The 17,550-nt window shown below is 37.7% G+C and overlaps 3 protein-coding genes across 47 annotated transcripts in view; 2 read left to right on the top strand and 1 right to left on the bottom strand.

Annotated features, from left to right (window-relative positions):
• The window catches only part of LOC129792365 (transient receptor potential cation channel subfamily A member 1), a 1,125,827-nt gene that overhangs the window by 722,922 nt on the left and 385,355 nt on the right, over positions 1 to 17,550 (top strand). The window lies entirely within an intron of this gene.
• Positions 1 to 17,550, top strand: part of LOC129792430 (PIH1 domain-containing protein 2) — a 927,269-nt gene that overhangs the window by 524,364 nt on the left and 385,355 nt on the right. The gene's annotated exons all lie outside the window — the stretch shown is intronic.
• LOC129792352 (sorbin and SH3 domain-containing protein 1) overlaps positions 1 to 17,550 on the bottom strand; it is a 102,888-nt gene that overhangs the window by 51,627 nt on the left and 33,711 nt on the right. For 17 of the 45 annotated variants that reach the window (XM_055831279.1, XM_055831277.1, XM_055831285.1 and 14 more), the window contains exons 1-2: positions 10,316 to 17,269; positions 6,868 to 7,080 (exon numbers count right to left, since the gene is read on the bottom strand). The exons of 4 other annotated variants lie outside the window; for them this stretch is intronic. In XM_055831279.1, the coding sequence (XP_055687254.1) occupies positions 6,868 to 7,080; positions 10,316 to 13,847 (3,745 nt within the window). In that variant the 5' untranslated portion in view covers positions 13,848 to 17,269. Of the gene's footprint in view, positions 1 to 494; positions 558 to 708; positions 821 to 3,987; positions 4,771 to 6,867; positions 7,081 to 10,315; positions 17,270 to 17,550 lie in introns of those variants that run through there. 24 more of the 45 variants (XM_055831295.1, XM_055831298.1, XM_055831296.1 and 21 more) reach the window with 11 other exon arrangements.

Here is a 17,550-nt window from a genome sequence, read left to right as displayed (position 1 = left end):
GTGGAGGAGTAGCTGGGTTGGGGTGGAGGGGTTGTAGTGGAATCTATTTTCAAATCCTCTTAAGGGTTGTCAATGTAAGATACGCCGAATGGGATGCAGTTGGGTAGAAGAATGGTAGAACAAATGAAAAATTCTCTGTGAAATGTAATTCCGTCTGTCCAGCAGTGTTTGTGATTCTCATGATGGAATTTTCCCAGCTGCTTGATGGGAGGTAGTTGGGAGAGGGGGTGTGTGCTCTTCGTGGAGGGCTTCTGTGAAATGTGTAAGGAAGGAAGGAGAAGATGTTGAATTGAATATAAACCCCCATTCTTCAATCATGTTCAATGTGTGGAGAAATATTTTCGATGTTGTACACCATTGGGAAATCCTCTTTTGAGATTTCTCCCGCACTACCCCACCCCATTGTCATTCTGTACAGAGGGGGTAGGAGGGAGAGGGGTTGAGAGCTCTACTCGCGCGTACAAGAAGAGCTCCAATGTGTTCGTTTGCTTTACCGGAAGAAGGTGCTGTCGCTTTGAATTTTGGAGCTATTATTGCTGGTGCCGTTGACTGTGATTCTGGAAAAAGACGAGCTTGTTTGGATCGATGTATCACTGGGTTTTAGTGATACTGCATCCATCCCACCCCATATACAGGATGCCATCTCACCCCATTAGGGGGATGCATTTCCTAAGGGTGGGAAAGGGGATGCTTCATGGCAAAACTAACCCTGCCCCATTTTTCTCACGTTTCGCGTCGACTGGAAAACTCCTTTCGGTGCAATCCACTTAGCTCGTTTCACAAGAATTGACTGCGAACACCCACCCACGTCTCAATCACACTATGCTCCACACAATCAACAATGGGAGAATGGCATTTGGAAGTATATCGAAAAAAAACACACAAACACAATCTTTTTACCACCCTCGTCAATGAAATTCCACTGATAATCCCTTTTCGCTCACTTCCGCATTTTCCTTTTGGTTCCTCTCTTAGGTAGTACTGAGAGAAAATTTTAAGGTAGATTCTTTACATTCTCTTAGTTGTTATTTAATTCCTCTTTTATCAAATTTATTTTATAATTTTTTATTCTTTTTGTTTAAAATTCATTAAAGATTTTTAAAGGAAAATCAAACTGAAATTTCTTGAAAATTAAAGCTTGGCTCTAAAGAACTTTTTGAGCTAAATATTAAAAAAAATCTCAAGTCATAAAAAAGTTATAAATGCAATTAAGATTTAGACTAATGGGCCATATTCAGAGACCAAGAAACCATTAAAAGTCGCTTGAAATCTTGAAATTGCAGTACAAAATTTAAAGATTTCAAGGGTTTCTTGGTCGCTGAATAAGGCGCAATATTGTGAAACTTTCAATCTATTTTTCTCGTCTCTAAAACTTTTACTTTTCTGAAAAACTAACATTGAAAATATTAACTGTAAATTCAACAGTTTCAGAGCGCTTTTAAGAACATTCATACTTTAATTTTGGCTTGAAAAAATGTTAAGCATTTTATGAACTACATGAAATTGATATTATTGGCACAGGAATCAGAACATTCGAATTTTCGATATTTTGTGGTTTCTCCCCTATCAGGTTTTTCACACCAATTTTTTACACCATGGGAAAGTGTGGGAAAGCCACAAAATATTCGGGATATTCACTCAATTTCACATGTTATAGATTTTTCATATTAAAGACATAAAGGACAAATTTTAAAATACCCATTAACCAAAATTTTTTAAAAATTATAAAATTTACAATTTTTTCAGAGACGAAACTCTTCTAAAATGTCTGATTTGTTAGAATTTAAAACCTCACTGTTTCAATTCTAAACTTGTTTTATTAACAAACTTTCCCTCAACCCTAATTTCTTAACCCTTTTCTCTCTGTGTCTTCGTGGGATCCTTAACATCGTGGGAAAATCTTTTTTCGTGGTATGCCTATCCTGGTTCGTGAGAAGCTTGAAGAATTAATCTGTCCGTGTGGTGGGGAATGACTTAATCTCTTTTGTAGGAGATACTCAAAATTCCACCAACATCGCTGTGGGAACTCCTTGAAGGAAGAAAGTCAAAGGGATTTCCGCGGGCGTGCACCTCAAAAAGGTGCTCAAACAGAGCTTCCACACCCCCCTTCCCGACCACATTAAAGGCACCAACGTCAGAGGTTGAGCGACAGAAATTTTTCGCCGAGATGAATGACGGCTATTTTGGTCGCGAAGCTAATTTATATTTCCACAGTGGGTGGGTTTTTGGGTGATTCTCTTCGTGGCTTTTGGGTGTTGTACGCGCTCCCATGAGGGAGAAGCTTGAAAACAACGCGATCGTGCTGGGCGGAAGACCCATTGGGAAAAAAATCGCAGGTCTGCGTTGACGATCCTTCTAATTTTAAACCATAAACTCTTCGCGCGGGAAATCAACAGGGCATGATAATCTAGCGGAGCTCTATGGGTGAGTGTGAGGGACATACAGAATCCAAAATTATGCTTTTCGTGAAAAGCTCTGCGTGAGAAAATTCAGCCAAAGTGGATGGGATGTGGTTATTTAAGCTTCACCAGGGAGGTGGGAGCCAGAATACGGATGGAAAATGTAATAATTTCTGCGGTGGATAGACGAAAAGGAAAAACCATACCACTTCGCACCTTCAAGTGTTCCCTCCACACACACAGAACTTCCAAGTTCACACGAGAAAGACGCGGGATGATTCACAGAGGTGGTGGGAAAAGGAAATTTGAGATAGATATAAGTGGTTTGGGGCATCCTCACGAAAAGTACTCCATTGAAAATACTTCTCTTTTTTTTTCACCTCACAAAAACCCATCTCTTTTCGCATTCTCACGTGCTTTGGCACAATTGTGATCAAAATTATAGCATTTCCGATGTGGAATTGGAGGAAAAATATTTATGGAGCAATTTTGGAATTCAATTTAAGTTTTCTTAGCAGATTTTCAAGTGGATTTTCTAGCAGGTTTTATCACATTAGAATTTAAATTCAGCATTTGAAAATTATTAGAACAATAAAAAAAATATTCTTTTAAATTAAAAATGAATAAAAAAGGTAAGTAATAGAGAAAAAAAGGTAAAAACCTTTTCCACTTCCTCGTAATAATCAACGTGCAAAAATACAGACTTGCTATAAAATTATAGTTTCTCATCTTAGGGGTTTATAGCAGCGAATTTCACTTCAATGAAGGTAGATGAACTTTCAAAGTTCTTAGATGGCTATGGAAAACGAGGGCGATGATTTGCAATTTTATAGCAATAGAAGATTAACTAAGGTTAACTTCTAAACTCATTTTATGGCAAATTCATAAACGAATTACATATTAAAGCACAATATATTGTGTTTGTATTTTGAAATGCTCTTAATTTTTTAAACGTTCATAAAACTTATTCGATCAATTAAATTTATAAGTTGCTATAAAATTTATAGCATTCAATATAACTTGCTAGAAAATAAATTCTAAATTGTTCACAATAAATTTTGACTTTCAATAGCTATTAAAATGCAGTTTTCCTAAGATACACAATCATATATGTTTACAGAAGACGGGGGCGTTGTTAGGCAATTTTATAGCAAAGAGAGATACACTTTATAGCATATTAAGAACTGTAAATACAAAAGTTATACAATAAAAGATAATAAATCATTTCATTTATGATTTCATTTAAGTAAAACAGAGAATTGTTTATTTTTTCGATTGAAATCTTGGGTGCTATAATTTTGACCACAACTATAATCATATTTTCATGCACTTGAGCCACCTATGTGACTGTACAAATTGCCAATTTGACGAGGAGCTTCAGAAGAATGACAATAAGTTCTATCGTTCACGTTTTTTGCGCTTCTCTTTCTGATACACAGAACATTTTGCTATATAATTAAGAGATGTTTCAATTCAAAGAAACTGAATGTAAATAGCTTGACGCCATTTCCCAGTCCCCCATTCATTTTTCCACTGAACCTCTCCACTGTGCCTTTGGAGAAAAATAAAAGACTTAAGGTGTGTGTACCTTCCTAACGAGGCAGCACCGAGACTCGGTGTGTTTTCACTGTGCAGATGTAACGAAAAAGTAATACTATAATTATTTTTAGAATGTGATTCCCATGACGCCAAAGAGGAATTTCACGAGAGAGAGAAAAAGGGAGCGAAAGTAAGATGGGATGTCTCTGGAATTCAATCGGCGTGAGTGATGGTAATCCTATTTTGTAAGCACTTTGTCAAGAAAAAAAGTTGAAACACTGCGGATGCTTCCAGAGGAGTCGAGGCAAACGGCGCGACGCACGATCGCGATCCGGTGGGGTTTTTCACGAGTGAGAAAAAAACACGCAAACGGGACGCGCCGTGTCCGATATTTGCAACTCAACTGAGACCCGACGTTGATCCCAATGCGATGTGGAGCTTCGGGAGCGCACCAACACCAATGATCACCCGAAATGATCCCGCGTGTTGTGCAAGACGTCGTCTACTGGCGTCTTCGCGTGGTCCGTCTGTGGCTCCACAAGCGTCGGTGTGGTGGACGTGTCAGTGTATGGCGGGTGCCTAAATTTAGATGACCAAATGAACTCGTTTGAAAGAATTAAAATAACGACTAATGTGCTTCTCCTCACTTGGCAGAGGCGAAATCAGGAGGATTAGAGCCTTTTCATTCATTTGACATTTAATCTGACATTTCTTTGACATATTTGATTTTGACAGGTGAACCTGTCAGATACATATATGTCAGTTTGACAGGTAAATTGTACTCAGAAAATGAAGTAAATATTTATTTGAATTAAAAAATAAGTTTTCCCATTAGTAGTTACATAATCTGTCAAATTTCTCGAATGACATTTGATTTGACATTTTTGATAGTTAAATTTTGCATTACATTTTGGAAAATTTGAAAGTAAATACTCTGACGTTTAAATTTATGTACAGAATTATTCTTAAACTATCTACTCTTGACATTTATTATGACATCTTTTGCTTAATTTAAAGAACTGTCATTTGAAATGATCTGTCACCTGTCAATTTGACTGTAATTAAAAAACTTTTTAAAAGTATTGAATAAAAATTCTTTAGGTTAAATATAAAACTTTAAAAATATCCTAGTTAATTTTCCATTAACGTCTCACGACTATCTTCTTCGAAAATGTCTTTTAACCTTTCAAAGTGAATTAAAGACATTAATTGAGACATCAAAGTTCTCGTAAAAGGATGTACTTTTCAATAAAGGCAATAAACTTTTCCAAATGAAGAATTTAAAAGCGCTCACACTGCAACAAAATTATTCTGTAACGAAACTCTTAATTATTGAACTTCCTATCCAATTTCCATCGAGAAAATGCTTCTTAAGGGGGAAAATTTAACCCTTCATCTCTCTCGTGTCATTATTCATTAACCATTCCCCTTAAGTTGGTAAATTTTGTATAGCTCTGACAAGCATCGATATCTCCTTGGGGACTTTCTTCGATACATTTTTCTCATCGTGAAAATTTATGGGTGTGGAAATTTAATTAATTCCAGAGAAATTTTCTCCCGCTTAATTTATCGCCCCCGTCCAATTTTCCCCCTTGACAATTCTGTAACTCTTCCGACTTCCCACCGTCCATTTTTCTTCGTCCGACGCCGAACTTTTTTTTCTGCCTCTTCCCAAACTTCCCCTTTGGCATTATATGTATTCTCAAATGGTTGCAATTGGAAAATACTCACAGCAGAAATTACTTCTGTTGCGCGACGTTCTTCATCTCTGTGTGGAAACCCGTTGTTGTTGCAAAAATTCACAGGAGAATTTTCAATTTTTCCACAGCACAGTAACAACTCAGGGTGTGTATTGGGGAAAATTTACAAAACTTGCGCCATTCGTCATTTTCACAAAAACTTATACGAATAAGAATTTCCATGGAAGTTTTCCATGTGCATTTCTGTATTGGAAAAATTCTTTTCACACAACTTCACAAAACATCATGCAACATCTGGTGATTTTTCATGATTTTCCTCTCTAATATAAACAAGAAAAGTCAGGGAAGTTTCACTCGAATCTTTTTCTGGAAGTTTTTTTTTCCTTTTTATTTGTGTGGGATTTTTTTCATGTGCATGATTTTCAAGAACAAACAGATGAAAGATACTTTTTGAGGGGGGAAAAGTAGGTATATTCAAAGGTATCTGTCAGCGAAAAGGCCTTAATTCTGGTTTGGAGGAAAAATAAATAATCTGACTGAAGAAGAAGTTCAATAAATTGTATCAATGGGAGAGTTAAGCAATCGCGCTGTTGGAAAAAAAAGTATAAGAAATAATTCTTTTTATGCGGCGTTAAAGAAGTCAACAAACTTGAGATTTTTTTTTGAAAAAGTTTTAATTAAAAGAAATAATTAAAGGTTAAAAATGGAATATTTCAGCCGATTTAATAAAGAATACTTTCGGAAGAGTTTGATGTCTTCTTGAAGCACCAGAAACTTTTCCATGAATAATTTTTTTATAATAAATTTCATAATTTATAAAATTCATTCATTTGGAAAATTGTGAATTTAATTTTAAAATATTATCCATAAACCGGGTAAAAGTACTTATCAGAATTTTTCACGACTCATTCAAATTAAAGTAGGTATTTAATTAATTATGCAAAATTCAGCATCCCTGTCAGAGAAAATTCAACGTAAAATGCAGAATTTTTTATTGACGCCATGAGACATTTTACGAGAACGAATTTTTGCGATGTAAATTCATTTGAATGTGAGGATTGTTGAAGGATTCTGCAAGGACAATCCTAACAGTGAGGGACGATTTGAGATAATGCCATGTTGGGACGAAGGGATGGCAAATGAATTAAGCAAATTGCATGCAGACAAGAAAAACAAGATGGGGGGACGAGACAAGAAATTAATTAAGACTAAAAGACACTTAATCCTACCGCGTGCGAAAAGGAATCCTTTGGCCAGTACCAGTGATTTATCAATTTCGTGCAGGAGATCACTCTCCGATAAGCTTTTGCGATTGAGGGTGAGTTGCGATGCCGAAAGCTCCTGATTGGGTTTACGTGGTCGAAGCTGAACCTCCTGCTTTGTATCCTTCCACCTTGGTTGGAAGCGTCTTGGCTTTGGAGGTGGTGAGCCAGTAGAAGAATCTTTAGTATCATTATTTTTTGTGCGTACGCGGCATGAAAGGCAAAAGAGAAAAAAAAAACAATTCGACATAATTGAGGGTTTCTCCATCAAGTGCAAATGAATACAGAACAATTTTCTCGGACTTGAGTTAATGGTCTTCATAGGAAATGAACTTCTTTTCCCCTCTTTCACAGTTTCTCTATCTCTGTATCTCGGGGGGAAAATACTGAATTAATCATATGCTGCAATTATGATTTTTTCGACCACTGTCTCGCATTTTGACAAATTTGCCATTCTATTTATAAACAAACCACTTCCTTTTTGTCTCAAACACCGGCAGCTCGATGCCAAATGCATGGGTTTGATCAAGGTTTAATGGTTTGAATTTTTACTGAAAAATTAAGGAAAGTTTCATGCAGTACTTAAAGAATTTTCACGGTAAAATTTAAAGTTCTTGAGTGGAATCTTAAGTTTTACGTCAAGTGGAGGGGCCTGGTTTTACATTGAAATGGAGACGCTAGGTTGTAAGCAGACAACTATATATCGCAATTTATGATTTTTTTGTGGGAAATAAAATAGAATCAGAATAATAGAAAATTTGGAAAATATTCTCGTGTTAGATATTTAAAGATAAAGTAAATGCAAAAATTTGAGAATTTTATCACGAATTTTCTTTTTTCTTAAAAAACAAAGTTTTTAAAGAAACATAAAAAAAGAATCACAGCTAAAACTAAAATAGTAAAATTAACAGAGGATGATTTCTAATCTTTAAGCTAAATTTATTTACTTTGAATGAATTCTAAATGAAATTAAAAATGTTTTAAATGTTTTTAAATGTATTCTATTTTCTTTTATGATTTTTCTTTCGCGATTTTATCACTCTGAATTAAAAGATTTTCACAAACTTTCAGAGAGTTTCCTTTAGTTTTTTTTTCAGTAACTTTGGCAATATTTCATGTGAAATTTAACATCTTATCCACTCTTATTTAATGCCCCATAGTGATTTGACCCACTTCTGTCGTTGCATCATTATCGTCATTATGAATGTGAATGAAGAAGCACCACGCTGGCAATTCCTTCTCGTCTAAACTTCCTCTCCCAACCTCTCCCCCATAGAACAATTCTCTCTAATGTAGAAAAGCAGAGAAAAGAACATGACAAAATGTCTCCGATGGATTTTTGCATCCTCACTGCGGCATCTTCCATTAATGCCAAATTTGCTGTTGGGAAAATGCAAATGGTTCGCAATCCATGAGACTTGGTTGTGAAAACAGACAATCATTTCACCATTATCCCTATTCCGGCCATTACACAGCCACTTGGCACGAGCTTATCTCACTTACAAGCGTGTTCTTCGGCAATGCCATTCCTTTCGGAAATATGCATTTCCCACCCTCTTTTTCACCCCCCCCCCCCAACCTCCTTTGTGTTGTTTCAAACCACCGTGTTTCAGTTGGCGGCCACCCTCGTTTCAATTTTCTTTCATGTTGATGGTGGGAAAGAAATTTCCATGGGGACAGGATGAGTAGGGGACGAGCACAAAAAAAAAGTTGTGATTTCGCATTTTTGATATGAATCCGGTGGAGCATTGCGGAAACCGAGGTGACACACAAAAAAGCATAAAATGTATTTTTGTAAGAGAACGCGGAGTATGGAATAGATAAATCTGTCACCAGGCGTCTCCATCGCTGAAAATTCACACTTTGCTCGTACAAAAGTGTGAGAGGAATTTTCTTTAGAAGTTTGAGAGAGAGAGAAAAATAGCACTTGTGTGAGCGTGTTAGTGAGGAGTTTTCTCAAAAAGAATAAAAAAAGAGCACTGGACTTTGCTTGTGTGAAATGGAAATCGAGAGATGAATGTATAAACTAACAAATCAAGGGGCTAACAATTGAATCAATTTGAGAATTTTTTTAAGGATTTAGGAAAATTTAATTTTCAACACTTTAAAATTTTTCTACGCATTAGTCAACAAATAATCAGGAATAAGAATCATTTCATCTGTTTAAATTTTCAGTTAACGTGACAAATTTTTTTTGACTACGAAGAAAATTTTAATTGATTTAATTTATACCGAAAAATTGGACTACTATTTAAAGTTATAAAGAGTTATATAATTAAAGTTATAAAAACCTGGAAATATTTTAGCATTATGACTTCTTGTTTCAAAATTTCTACATTTTATTAAAATGTCTTTCTCTAGAATTGTAATTTTTATTTAAAATTTAGACTTGATCTTAAAGGATTTTTTAAAAATTACTTTTAATCCATTAAACTGAGATTGATTGTGTTTAAAAAAAATAATGCTACACATAAAATTGCTAAATCTTTGAATCTTTATTTCAATTATTTGCCCCTTGAACATTAATTTTAAGTGAAATGAATTAATTATTCTATTACCCTATTGTGCCTTCTGAGTCAAATAGACTAAACCTAAATGACCTGACTTGATTTATTAATGTTTTTTATTAAAATTTATATTAATCATTTTTATTTTAACCCTTTCATACAGCAAAAAGGGGTAGAAAAATTCTACTATTTTAATTTAAAAAAAAAATTACAAACCACACCTAAATAAATTTCAACTAAAGGTTTCAAATCCAGACCTGAATCCTATAAAAACAAATGAGCGTTGTATTTCAAAATCCTTTAATAACTGATGATAAAATTTATGAGAAGCTTCACAAAAGATTCTTTCATAAAAGAACAATTCTAATATTATTTACTGCCATCTTTTGCTTGCTGATGGAGTTAAAAAAAATATTTATAAAAGATGGAAGCACCTCACTGGCACGCTCTCTCAGAATAGGCGAACGAACGTCGGAAGCATCATGCCTTCCAACGTATGGCACTCGGGAGGTGTATTAATATTTAGAATTTGGACCACACAACACTTGGTGAATAAACCAACTTAAAAATAAACCACATAGTAGAAGGAAGAGAGAGAGAGTGGTTATGCAATGAGACAAATTTGTTTATTTCAAACAAAAACAACACACTCCAACAAAATACTTTATTACAAGTCCTACTTGCACAAATCACACAACTAATCACTCTAAAAAATTTTTTTTTGTTAATCTACCATAAAGAAAATAAAGCTGCGGTATCTCTGTGAGGAGATAGTGCTGTTAATGGACAACACTACAATCTGTTAGTGATGAGGGGGCGGCAAAGTGTGAGCCCCAGGATGGCCACGGCAGCGCAAATCACATAGAATCGTGGTCCTGGAGATGCGGGCGATCGTTCGGGTGACTCACCATGTGTTGTCGTTGTGAAGGACTCTGCAAACTCCTGCAGATGTTTTGGGAGTTTGTTAATGGTGGCCTCCTTTTCACCATCTACGACTTTCACTTCGACATTGTGCACTGTTGGCTCACGCTGGGATTCCCGAGGTTGGGGTTGTGATTCAGCCCCACTTTCCCAATCACTATCAGCAGGCATTGAGAGCTTCGTTCGGCGTTCCTTGACTTTGCGAAGAAATTCATTTTCAATATCCGCCGGACCAGACTTGGTTGCAACGGGAATATCATCCGTTGACTTGGTCACCTTCATGACTTTCTGCAGGCGACGCTCCTCCCGCTCAGCCACCTTGTCTAACCATTCAGAATGCATTTGCTGCCTGAATATTTCTTCCTCACTCAAGAGACTTGATCTCTTTGATTGACTCTCATCGCGCACAGTACTCATACGCATGGTTGTAATCTCTTCCTCAAGGCGCTTCCGATCGAGTTCAAGCTTTTCAAATTCTGCCTGGAGTTCTGCCTCCTTCTGTCGGATGTATTGCAATTGTTTCTCATGGAAATCCCTCGGCAGTGAGAGACGCCTCCCAGTGCCGACATGCGGTGTAATTGGCGTCGTGTCAATCATTGATCGTCGCTGCGACACCTTATTTTGCAGTAAATCGAAATGCTGTTCGGTTCCGCTCGCGTCAAGCTCACTCAGTCGTGGGGCTTTTATTTCCGTCGCTGATCTCTGGCCACGGCAGAGATTGTCCTCCCGTGCCAGTGGACGGGTCACATTCTCGGGCGACTCATCAACCACAGTTAAGTTATTGCGCGACACCCACGCCCTGCGATCGCCCGCACGACGCCGTGGCACAAAATCAAAATTGTCATCCACTTTCTCACGCCGCGTCACACGAAGAAAGTCATCACCGCATATTTTGGTCGTCCCTGAGTCTCTATTAAGAAATCCCCCTTTGCTATTTTCGTCCATTCCACAATTTGCACCGACCTTGTCTTTTGGCATCGCGCTACTTTCACTCTCGACACTTTTGCTCACATCCCCATTATCGTCCGTGATCTTTTCGCTATGCCGCTTCATTTCATCCACAACAACCCTGCCATTTTCAACCCTTCGACACGATTCGTAGGAACTTGTTTCGATGTTTGAGAAGCGTTTCGTGGTAGCCGCGTGATTTGCCGCCCCGTGGCCTAATTCGTAGTTTGAGAAACGCTTTGAAAGCGCCTCGAACATATTGTCAAACTCTCGCGGATCTTTCACCATTGTGACGTCACGCACTTGATCTGTCGCACTGGACTCGGCGGCCGCTGGGGCGGACTGCTGATGCTCATTCTCGGACTCTCGGATGATTGCCAACAATCTGTTGTCGTCCTTGGCGCATGCGATTCCATCTCGCGATCCATCGCGGTGCAGTGAGTCATGGGCCGAATTGGGGTGTACGGCTGTGGGGCGTGCTGGTACTGGCGGTGGTGTAGCATGCCGTGCTATCTGTGGATCTGATGAGTAAAAGTTGCCATCCTGGAAGGGATCCGACACATCTATGAGAAGTTCACGAGCAGGAAGGGCTGGAACAGGAGGCGGTGATGGGGTGGCTGGTTTACTTACACCGTGTGCTTTAACAAGTAGATCTGAGATATTTTGTGATACATCGGCCAATTCACGTAGAACTATGTTGCCATAGGGCATAGTTGATAGCCGATCTAAGCATTGCTGACGCAGTGATTGAGGCGTCGTACTTGATGCCATATCGGTGTTTTGATCGCAAGGTGACTCCGGAGCACCTGCAATGGCGGAAGGTTCAAAATCCATCTCTAGATCAGTCATTGAGGAAGCCATATATCGAGCTGTGCACTGGCTGTGTGATGATGTACTGTGTGTTTGGGATGAGATACTCCCCGAGGAGTCTTGCCGATGGAAATCAGGTATATCACATTCATCGGGATTCGGAAGGGGATCAGGCGAAGGCGGGTGGTCTGACACTATTTCTGACAGAGGTTCTGACATTGGATCTAACACTTCGGACGCAGATATTGACAGAGGTTCTGACATTGGGTCTAACTGTTCAGACGCACCCATAGATAGAGGTTCTGATATTGGATTTAATTGTTCATTCTCTGACTCTAAACGAGGTTCTGATACTGGATCAAATTGTTCATCTTCAGACTTTGATAAAGCCTGAGATACTATTTCTGAGGCAGGCTCTGACAAAATTTCTAAATGAGGTTCCGAATGGGAATCAGCTATTGATTCAGACTCTGATTTACAAGAAGTAGGTAATAAAAGTTCAGATTGTTCATCTGGTGGTACAAATGCAGAGACATCGGATTCAATCACAGGAGTTTCAATTCGAACATCAACGTCTTCCGTTACGGAATCTTCACCATCACCATCAGCAGAGTAGTCCAATTCACTGGCACTACTTGAGCCTGATTCGAGATATACCACCTCAGCCCCTTGAACCTCATCAGTCTTTGTGGTTTCCCACGTTGAGGAACTTCCGGGTATTGATTCGGGTTCTAGAATTTTTGTATCAAGTAAAACACATTGCGGTTCTTCCCGTATAATTCCTGATACTGGCTTCCGTAGAGCTGAAACATGCTTACGGCGTTCAGAAAGGTTCAATGTGACTCCTTTAGGGAAGACAGCATTGGCTTTCTTGGAAACTTTGGCATTATCAATAAAAACATCATCATCTTCTTCGTCGAACATGTCTTCATCTCTATCAATTTCTTTGGGATTTCGGTCTACTGAAAGACGATCACTTCCTCCATCTGTATCACTTGATTCCTCACGAATGCTGTCTAGGAATCGGGGATTCATAAATTGCGGTGCAAAATGGCTTTCTATTGCTGCTCTCTTCCTTGTTTTATCTAACTTTCTTTGGGCTATAACTTCAGGCGGGGATTTTTCTCTAGATGGAGCAGATTCCATGAATGACGATATAAGTTCGCGGATTTTTTCATCCTGCTCAGATGAAAGATCTTTGGATGAGGCTCCTTCAGCAGTTATGTCAAATTCTAATTTGTCCTCATTTGTAGGTGTTGAAGGATCCTGCAAAGGATCTTCTTCCAGTTCTGATGACTCAGGTTCTGAAACATTTCCTGGATTATCAAAAGAATTAACCAAAGAGCTTCCACCACTGCTTAGTTCCTGAATTTGCACAGTTGTATCCCCAAAGCTATGTGACTTCTTTATAATTAATCCCGGATGCGAAACACCAGGTGATTCCACCCTGTATTTTGGTGATGCTTTATCATCCAACAGTGATTGATGATTAACATCACTTTGCCCTTGAGTTAATGACGTTGCACACATATTTTCGCTGCCGTGGATTAACATATCACTGATGATTTCCTTATCATCACTATCTGTCGTACCCTCGGCCCCCTCTTCGTGTTGGGAATTTTCACTTTCAGCCGCACTCACGCTTGCTTCCTCCTCACTTGGCTGCATGCCATCGGACGGATTTTCGCACGAATCATCACTTCGCGATTGCACCTCTCGCGGTGCCCTGCGTCTGCTGCGGCGACGCTTGTTGCGCGGCATTCCAATGAGGGTGCGACGACGGAGATGCCACCGAAAGTTTACGCAGAATATTGCGCAGAGCGGATTTAACAAAAGAATCTTCCTCGGCGGGCACGACGATCGCGACTGCTTTCCCAAACTTCAGCACCCCAGAATCAATCGGAATCGCACGCCGCGCTTACGATACTTTTGCGCGTATATCACTTCCCTCGCGGACTGCCAAGACACTCAAGCACTTGGGAGTTCTGGGGCCACACCGCAAAACCAACTTCACAGACAACACCACTTGGATCAGTGCAGTGTGTATTCCTCAACGTGAACAGCGTCGCAGTGTTCGTCTCTCAGGGGCACACTTGGGGGCGGTTAGATGGTGCTTATTTTGTGTATTTTCTCTCGCAATTTTGTGCTTTCTTCTACAACCTTTTGGTACATTTTCTAAATTAGTTTGTTTTTATGTTAGAGAGAGTTTTGTGTTTTTTTATGAGTTTAGTTAATTAGACGCCATTGCGACCATTTTGTTAATAACAGAAATAAAATGGCTGCCATTGTTGTGTAGTTTCAGCGCCTCTGGTGGGAATTTTGCAGTTTAAATTAATAAACAACGAAGTAAATGTCCGTTATTTGACGCTAAACTTTCTTCAACATAGATAATTGCCAGACTAATTCCCCGCGAGCACCACAGAACGAAAGTTAAATAGAGAAACGAGGATCAATGAGTCGTGCTAATACCGCGTAGATCATTTTGTATTCACATCGCGCCATTCTAATCCAAGAGGAAGGGAAATGCCTGATTGGGAGGAAGAACATTCTTGAATTATGGCTCTCCTGTCATTGTTCCAAAACAACCCAAGAGGCATCCACGAGTTCCCCCAAAGTGACCGCCACATCTAAATTTGTATCGTGCGTCGAAAGCATCTCAAGTGGCGCACATGCAATTTTTTTTTATTTTCAATTATATGCGATTAAGTAATTTCAGCGACTTATGTAAGCTCGAATCCGTATCACGATTCCAATGAAGCATTTTGCATTCGCAACATCCTCCTCGTGGCTCTCTTTTGCCACCTCTACACAGGTACCCTGTATGTATTTAATTAAAAAGCTAAACAGACAGTCACGATTCTTGAAGTAAAATCTGCAAAAAGCAGAGACCAAATAAAATGTTGGTTTGTTTGTACGACGATAAGAGATAACTTCTTATCAACCCACGCGCTATCGAGCCATTGATCTTTTCGGGTCTCGCGGGTGGAAAAACAGCGGAAAATTCGCTATGTGTGTGTTAATGAGTTTTCTGGTAAAAATTTCTAGAGCACCATTACACTCAAAAATAACCCACGGTGTTTTTCCAAGAAAGCCATTAAGACATTGTGTAATTTTCTGTGTAGTATACGCTAATAAGTTTGTTCTTAATACATATACATGGATTAGAAATTCTTTAGCAGCACAATGACTGCAAGTTGTGCATTGAAATTAGTTTAATTGATTAATGGAGTAATTGAGAGGAATTTGAATTGAAACAAAAGTTTTTAAACAAATATGGCGCTTTTATAACGGTTTAAATTCAAATTTATTTTACCTTACGGAAGATATGGGGTGGAGTCAGTCATGATAGATCCATGAAAAGGTTGTAAAATTGTATTTTTAATCTAGAAAGAGCCCAGTTGTCTAGCTAGAAAGTTCTAAGAAGAAAGTTTCTCGTAAAACTAATTATTTAGAAATATTTGTGGTTATGTATTTTATCTTTTTCCTTTATTTAATTTTGCCTAGTTAAATGGCTTAGATTTACATTTTTGTAAGATTTTTTTAAATTTTATTTTGTAATTAGGTATTTATAATTGAATGAAAATTCCAGATTTTCAACTTGAAAAATTATAAATTTCCTACCACGAATATGTAAATTTTAATCTTACTTCAAGCTCAAAGTTACAGAGTTTCACGGTTCGTAAAATAGCGGGAAAAGTAATTTTCCGTAATACACACAGAAAAATTATTCGTATTAGTCGAATGCGAGTGAGATATTCGCACATAACCTCAGTTTGATTCGCACTCTCCAATGTAAACAATATAGGAAAAATATTCGTCATTAACGAATGCAAGTGGCACACTCGCAAAAAATGACAATTTCACTGCCACTTTTGATCAAAATTTCTCTGTGTGTAGATAAAATAATTTTCATTTTATAAATTTTCCCTAATTTCAATAATCACGGGAAATTCTTGACAAATTTTTCCAAGAATTTTTAACAGTGTGATTGGGAAGTAATTTGTTTCATTCCAAGCGCAATTCATATGGGCCCTACTATAAAATACCGCGGCGTGCAAGCACTGCAGAAGTAGAGTGCCCACTTCACGTGCAATAACATTAATTGCCTCACCATTCAGCAGGTGGGTTCACTGTGAGAGAGTTCATTTACTAATTGATAAGCTGCTCACGTTGTTTTACCAATTACTCCCAAATTGGGGTAGGTTGAGTCTCTGGAATACTTATTGGAATATAATTTTTCAATTTCTCCTACAGCATTTAGAGTAAGAACACCCCCCACACCTTCTAATTTCTTCCTCAAAGAAAACTTTCCTAACAAATTCTCAAGCAAAAGTGTAGTGATCTCAGCATTTTGGGAGCAAAGTGCAGGAGGATGTGGATTAAAATCATCAATTTCTGTAGCTAAATTTAGTTCAAGCGAAGCCTTCACAATTTATTAAAAGGCTGTTGTTGGGGGGCGGGGGTGAGGAGAATTAATAACTTTATATAAAATACTCACATTATTCGCTTGCACTTGTGGGTTGTTTTATGGAAATTGAGATTGACGCTGATTGAAAACATAAACCGCACTTGCGAGAGAAGAAAGTTTCAGTGTATAGTGCGGCAAAAGGGGCTTTCGGTATTAATTACTAATTTTCATCATGATCTTGGATGTGTGCAATTTAATTTTCAATTTTGCAGATTAAAACGGAAATGCCAGCAACATTTTGTTTCTTATGAATACTTCCGTTGTACGGGCTTTTTTCCGCACCCACTTTGTATGTAGTTTTTGTATGTTGTGTGGAAATTTGTCTGCCTTTCGGCGAAATGGGCGAAATTGGGCATTTTGTGAAAAGCTAGAGATTATGTAGTATATCGGCTAAATAATAAAGCCATATAAGAAAATAAAGTCGTTTAAAGCTTATAAGTGTTATGGGTTTATAAAAAGGGTTTAAGATTTAACTCGTTTCAAGATTAAATTTGAAGACAGGGAGCAGATAAATGTCATCATTTAAAAATTTGATTAATAAATTTAGAATCAAATCTTTAAGTAAGGAAAACAAAGAAAAATCACGAAAGTGGCGTCAAAAATTCACATGGCGTACCTAATTCAAATTAATTTTTTTATAATGGAATGATAGTAATTTTTAAAACTTAAAAAAAATAATCAGAAAATGTTATCTGATTAACCCTTTCTCGTTTTTTGGGTCATACGTAGATTCAAACGTGAAATATTTTATTTTTTCAAATTTTTATGAATTTAAATGTTTTCCCAAGTAACAAATGCTTTTAAGTCACTCAAAAGAAGCCAAAGAAGACGTTCTAACTAAGAAAGGTCCCCTGAAAGCTTCCAAAGAATAAATATCGTGGTAAAAAGAGCGCATGTTTCAATGTTTCACGTGGACACGAAAGGGTTAATTTTAATATTTCAAAGAATTTATCTGAATTAATTTATTAAAAAAAAAAAAAAGAAATTTAGTCAGTA

This window comes from Lutzomyia longipalpis, chromosome 3 (assembly GCF_024334085.1).
Source record: "Lutzomyia longipalpis isolate SR_M1_2022 chromosome 3, ASM2433408v1".
NCBI lineage: Eukaryota > Metazoa > Arthropoda > Insecta > Diptera > Psychodidae > Lutzomyia > Lutzomyia longipalpis.
This window is presented reverse-complemented; position numbering and strand designations above follow the sequence as displayed.